Source organism: Fukomys damarensis, unplaced genomic scaffold (assembly GCF_012274545.1).
Source record: "Fukomys damarensis isolate Sample0158 unplaced genomic scaffold, DMR_v1.0_HiC HiC_scaffold_5, whole genome shotgun sequence".
NCBI lineage: Eukaryota > Metazoa > Chordata > Mammalia > Rodentia > Bathyergidae > Fukomys > Fukomys damarensis.
The window spans coordinates 66,507,821-66,513,670 of NW_022900917.1; the positions used below are offsets into that span (position 1 = coordinate 66,507,821).

The following is a 5,850-nucleotide window of genomic DNA, read 5'->3' on the forward strand; positions in this document are numbered from 1 at the left end:
ACGCGCCTCAGCTGCTGGGGCAGAAAGGCAGCCCGGGCTGGAGGCTGTCCCTACGCGTCCGCAGTCTCATGCCCGCAGGCATGGCCGCCCTCCTGACGTCCAATCCGCCACCCGACGAGCAGGACTTCATCCAGGCCTATGAAGAGGTGCGGGAGAAGTACAAAGGTATGCCATCCGCCCCACCTTGCCCACCCTCTGGGCGGTCACGCAGCGCTGCGTCTGCCAGACTGACAGCTGGCTGCTGACCACCTTGTAGAAGTGGCTGTCCTGACTAGCTACGCAGAACCCGGCCACTTGCTCGCCTTTTTGCCGGGGTCCCCACCCCCCACCCCAACCTGTGGCTGGAGGTCCCACAAGGGGCGGGCAGGCTCTACCGAGCCCCTGCAGCCATGCCCTTAATAGGGCATCCTGCAGCACAGGATCGGGTGGGCTGGGGCGCGGGCATGGGCGCAGGCGGGAATGGAGCTTGTCAGGGTCGGGGTCTGGGCCAATGTCTGGGGTCTGTGCCAGTAGACACGTGGGTTACAGTTGAGCTGTCCCTGCCCCTCTTCTGGGGCCCTGCCTAAGCAGCGGGTGGCTGCTGCTGCCTGACAGTGGGTCACATAGCTGCTGTGTTTCCTCATTGCCTCAAACTGGCCAGGGTTTGAGCCATACCCTCCCATGACAGGGAAGCCCTCTGTACCCTTTGTTCCCTGGAGCAGCCTTGTATGAGTGACTTTAGTGGACCTCTGTGCCCTGTGCCACACCTTTCTGGAACCTTTAGGACTTCCCAGGACCTCACTGCTCTCAGCTGCCTCGCTCCAGGTTGGATCACTGGGCTCTGAGCAGACATGGACACTGCCCTGGCTCCCAGCCCACAGAGGCTGGCCAGAGTCATAGTGGGGGCTCCAAGTAGAGGTGAGAAGACCAGGTTCCAATTCCACCAAGCTAGTTTTGTTGGCTTTGCCTCCAAGGGCAGCTCATGGAGAGATAGGCAGCTAGGGCTTTGCCTGGAACCCCATGGTGTCACTTGGCCCCATCTCTCACCTGGGCAGGGTAGGGTTCATAATGCTTCAGGTACAGTGGATGTGTTCTGTGGGCCTCTTAGCCAGTATGTGGCTGACCTGTTGACCTGTGTGACCAGTTTACCTGGGCTGGGTGGTGTCTCTCCTTGGACAGTGGGCTCCTCAGTCTGACTACTGCACTCTGGGGAGGCTCTGGGAGACTAGCCCGATGCTCATGCACTGCACAGCTGGCCATGCTTTGGAGGGCCCACCTGGCCAGAGGCTAGGCAAGGAAGCAGCCTGGGCCACAGCCTTTCTTTTTATGAACTGGACACTCTACTTAAGATGAAGAGTAGTGTTTTCTTCTAGAGTAGTGATAGCAAACCTTTACAGCATCCAATGATACAAGCAGCCCACTGCACTTCGGCATGTATGTTCACCACCTTTCTCCGGCATTGTGTTGAAGCCATGAAAGTCAGTTTCTTCAGCTGTTGGGGCGGGGACTTCCTGAGTGGTCTTGAAGAAGCCTAGAGGTTCCTAGCATCAGTTCAGCACCCTTCTACCTTCCCTGGGGGCTGAGATTGATATGGACATATGGGGCTGTCCTGATTCATGTCCGCCTTCATGTCTGGCATTGGAGGCTGATGAGGTGATTGGGGACTCGTGCCTGGTTTCTGACCATGGGCACAGATGGGCCTGTCTGAAATACAGTCATATGATAGAGCACCTGCTCACAGGTGTGTGCTGTCCTGAGAGTCGCTTGGCAGAAAAACAGATGTTGGAGCTACAAGTCAAAAGAGCTTCTAGGGCATGCCAGGGACCCCAAGTCTCCTTGGCTCTGGCTCCAGGGCTGGGAGCCATAGGCTGAGTCCGAGGAGTATGCCACACTTGATCCCTGGCAGCCACTTGGGCGTTAAGGGGCTGAAGCACCTCCACTCTACCCTGTCCCTGGGGTGGAGGGGTGGGGGAGGCAGTCCCCAGTGAGGAAGGCAGGGGGCACTCCCTGATGTCAGTCTGTGTGAGCCCGTGTTGGTCTCTGAGGGCCTGGGAGAAAGCGGGGCAGGAAAAGTAGAGGTTCCCCGTCTCTGGCCCAGCCCAGAGTCAGCTGTTCTGTGATGGCAGGGAGTTCCATCTGTCCTTGAGGACCCCTGCCCAGGCCATGCCTGAACTGAGGATGCAATCTGGCCTTTGCTTCTGGCTTCTTCCTCACTCTGGCTTTTGTCCCAGCCAATCTTACAGAGATGCCACCTTCCTTTTCTCTCACCCCTATGACCTTTACCTCCCTTCACACCTCAGGCCCTTCCCTTGACACATCATTCCTGGCTCTGCTCCTGGAAATCACTGTTCCTCTATGGCTATGGGACACTGCTGTTCCCAGGACATTTGTATTTATTTTTTATTTTATTTTAGTTTTTTGCTACCAGGGATTGAACTTGGGTCCTTGTGCTTGTGAGGCAGGCAGTGGAACCACTGAGCTGAATCCCCGGCCCCCAGGACATTTGTATTTAAAACAGAAAATTTTTTAATTAAAATAATTTTTTTTTGAGACAAGGTCTCATTATGTAATTTAGGCTGGCCTTGAACTCAGTATGTGAATCAGGCTGGCCTCGAACTCATGGTGATCCTCCTTCCTCAGCTTCCTGAGTACTGGGATTACAGGCATGTGTCACTGTATGCAGTTTTGGGACATTTTTAACTTCCTGTCTGCTTGAGCCCCTTCTGCCATTCAACCGGAAGAGATACCTGTAGTGTTGAGACTGCTGAGGCATTTGTGGTGGGAGAGCTCTTGGGGGGGTCCATAAGAGGGGACCTTCCTTGCTGTAGGACTGTGGCAAGGAGCACCCTCACCCCTGGTCCCTCCAAGCTGGTGGATGGGCCACTGTGCTATGGTCCTGTGAGCCTAGTGGCTGGGTAGGAGGGCAGGGAAGGATTTGAGGGAAACAGAAGGGGAAGAAGGAACAGCTGAGCCTCTATAGCAGTGTTTTACACCTAGGGCTGGTCCATAGGGTCAGAGCATCTGGTACAGGGAGAGGGTGGGGAGTGGCCAGCCAGGAGGGTCTGGGCAACTAGGTGTGGATATCTGAGGACTGCCTGTCAGAGATGGCATGGATCACAGGGTGGGGCTGGGGGTGCTAACACAGAAGTGGTTCCAGAGCAGGAGTGAAAGATATGAGAGAGGAGGGCAAGAGTGGGTACTCTTGGCAAGGGGATAGGGTTTGGGTACCCACCTTGGAAGCCTGCACTACTCTGGGGAGTGGAAATGGACCAGGATGAGTATTAGTGTGTCTGCAGCAAGATCCAGCTCGGGGGCTTCCACACATTCTTTGAAGGCCTCAGTCTGACCAGTGCCCCTGTGGATGGTAGGTACCCTGTTCACTTACTTGTCCCTGCTCTCTGTGGTGCTGGACCCTGAGCTTGGTTATCTGTGTCCCTAGCATCAGCCTCAACCCTCAGCCAGCATTTGCAGGACGCTCGCATGGGTGAATGGTGATGAGGAATGCTGGGTGTGGTCTGCAGGGCCAGGGGCTCAGCTGACAGTTATTTGGGACCTTATGGAGAAGACTTTTGGTATGTGTTTACTGTCAGAGGTCAAATATGCTGCCAGGAGTGCTGGTGCATGCCTGTAATCTCAAAAATGGGGTGGCTGAGGCAGGAGGATCACCCCGGCTACATAGTGAGTTCAAGGCCAGCCTGAACTACACAGCAGAGATGCTATCTCAAAACAAAGCAAAACAAAGCCATTAAGTCTTATGGGACTATCTAAAGAAAAGTGGTGAAAGTTATAGGTCTGCCCCTACACTCACTGTGAGTGAGATTAAGAGGGAGAGCAAGCCAGTAAGCTGGATCTGCAATTCCTTGTGAAGCTGCTGGCTTTCCGTGTCAGCCCTGATAAGGCTCACTTCATGCTTATTATTGCTGTTTTTTAATTGCTTTATTAAGATGTAGTTCTCATGCCCTTCTGTCACCCATTTAGTGTGCCATCCAGTGGCTTTTAGTATATTTGGAGTTGTACAGTATCACTGGTCAATTCCAGAATGATTTTGTCACCTAGCCTCTGGCAGTATTGATCTACTTTCAGTCCTTATGGGTTGGCTTGGATTGGACATTTCATATAAGTGGAATCCTGTGATTTTGTATTTTAAGGTTTATCCTGGTATGTGTATATCAGTGCTGCTTTTTTTTTTTAAACTCAGGATCTTTCATTTGCAAGGCAGGCACAGTGCCACTGAGCTAACTCCCTGGCCCAAGTGCTTTTTTGTTTTTTATTTTTTTTTGTACTGGGGATCAAAATCGGGACCTTGCGCTTACAAGGCAGGCAGTAGCACCATTGAGCTAAATCCCCATCTCCCAAATGCTTCATTTTTTTTGTAGTGGAATAATATTCCATATTGTGGCTATACCAACTTTTGTTTATTCATTTATTAGTTGGTGGATATTTGAGGTTTTTTCCACCTTTTGGTTATTATGAATAATGCTTTGCACATTTGCATAGAAGTTTTTGTGTGTCTGTATATTTGTATTTCTCTCCTGTAGATACTTAGGAGTGGAAGCCTGGGTGGTGTGGTAATTCTATATTTAATCATTTGAAGAACCGCCAGATTGTTCCCAAAGTGGCTGCAGCATTCTCCATTCCTAACAGCAGTGTATGAAGTTTCTAATCTCTCCACATCCTTGCGAACACTTGTTATTATCTGACTTTTTGTTTATAGACATTCAGTTCTAGTGGGTGTGAAGTGGTAGCTCATTGTGGTTTTGATTTGCATTTCCTGATAGCTAATGATGTTGAGCATTTTTTAATGTACTTATTGGTCATTTGATTAATTTTTGAGAAATGTTTACTAAGGTCCTTTGTCCAGTTTTTTTTCTCTTGTCCATTTTTAAATTGAGTTTAAAAAAACTATTGAGCTGTTTTTATCATTATATATAAGTCCCTTATCAGATAGTAATCTTTATATACCTGATACAACATTTTATATTTTTGATTTGTTTAGTTTTTTTTGTTTGTTTGTTTTTTGAGACAGGGTCACACTTCGTCCAGGCTCACTTTGAACTTACTATGTAGACCAGGCTGGCCTTGAACTCGTGGTCATCTTCCTGCCTGGGCCCCTCAAGTACTGGGATTACAGGCTCTGTGTGTGTGAGTGTGTGTGTGTGTGTGTGTGTGTGTGTGTCCGCACCTAGCTATTTAGTTTTATGATAAAAACTGTTATGAAAGAAAGAATTTCAATTTTAAAGATTGCCAAAGAAAACAAATCATCCTGCTGGGTGTGGTGGTGCATGCCTGTAATTCCAGCACTTGGGAGGCAGAGACAGGAGTATTGCCTTGAGTTCAAAGCCAGCCTAAATTATACTGTCTCCAAAAAAAAAAAGAGAACTGAAAGAAAATATCATCCAGAGAGAAACATTAGTGAAAGGTTTTGTATCAAAATGATTGGCATGAGAAAGTAGCCAGGGATTTAGCTCAGTGGTGCCGCCACCTGCCTTGTAAGCCCAAGGTCCCAAGTTCAATAACTGGTACAAAAAAAAAAAAAAAATAACAGAAAGCCAGTGGGGTGGATTCATCCTTCTAGCATTGGGCACAATGCCTTTCAAGTAAACTCAAACATAGTTACCCTATTGTACTGATTTTTCTTGTCTTTTTTTTTTTTTTCAAATTTTTACTAGTACATGTTTGTGGTACATAGGGATAACATTGATTGTGGGGAGCTGGTACATAACACAGCTTAATTCTTTTTATATCCCCTTCCACTACCCTCCTTTCCCTCTTCCTTCCATCTGTTGGTCTTCTTTGCAAAAGATCTTCAGATTTGTAAAATTTTATTTCATTCTATGGGTTGCCTTTTTAGTTTCATGGTGATGTCCTTTG

At 49.0% G+C, this 5,850-nt stretch overlaps 1 protein-coding gene across 7 annotated transcripts in view; it reads left to right on the forward strand.

Annotated features, from left to right (window-relative positions):
- The window catches only part of Plec (plectin), a 66,171-nt gene that overhangs the window by 4,898 nt on the left and 55,423 nt on the right, over positions 1 to 5,850 (forward strand). For 3 of the 7 annotated variants that reach the window (XM_010630585.1, XM_010630589.1, XM_010630594.1), the window contains exon 1: positions 8 to 165. The exons of the other annotated variants lie outside the window; for them this stretch is intronic. In XM_010630585.1, the coding sequence (XP_010628887.1) occupies positions 69 to 165 (97 nt within the window). In that variant the 5' untranslated portion in view covers positions 8 to 68. Of the gene's footprint in view, positions 1 to 7; positions 166 to 5,850 lie in introns of those variants that run through there. 7 annotated transcript variants of the gene reach the window in all.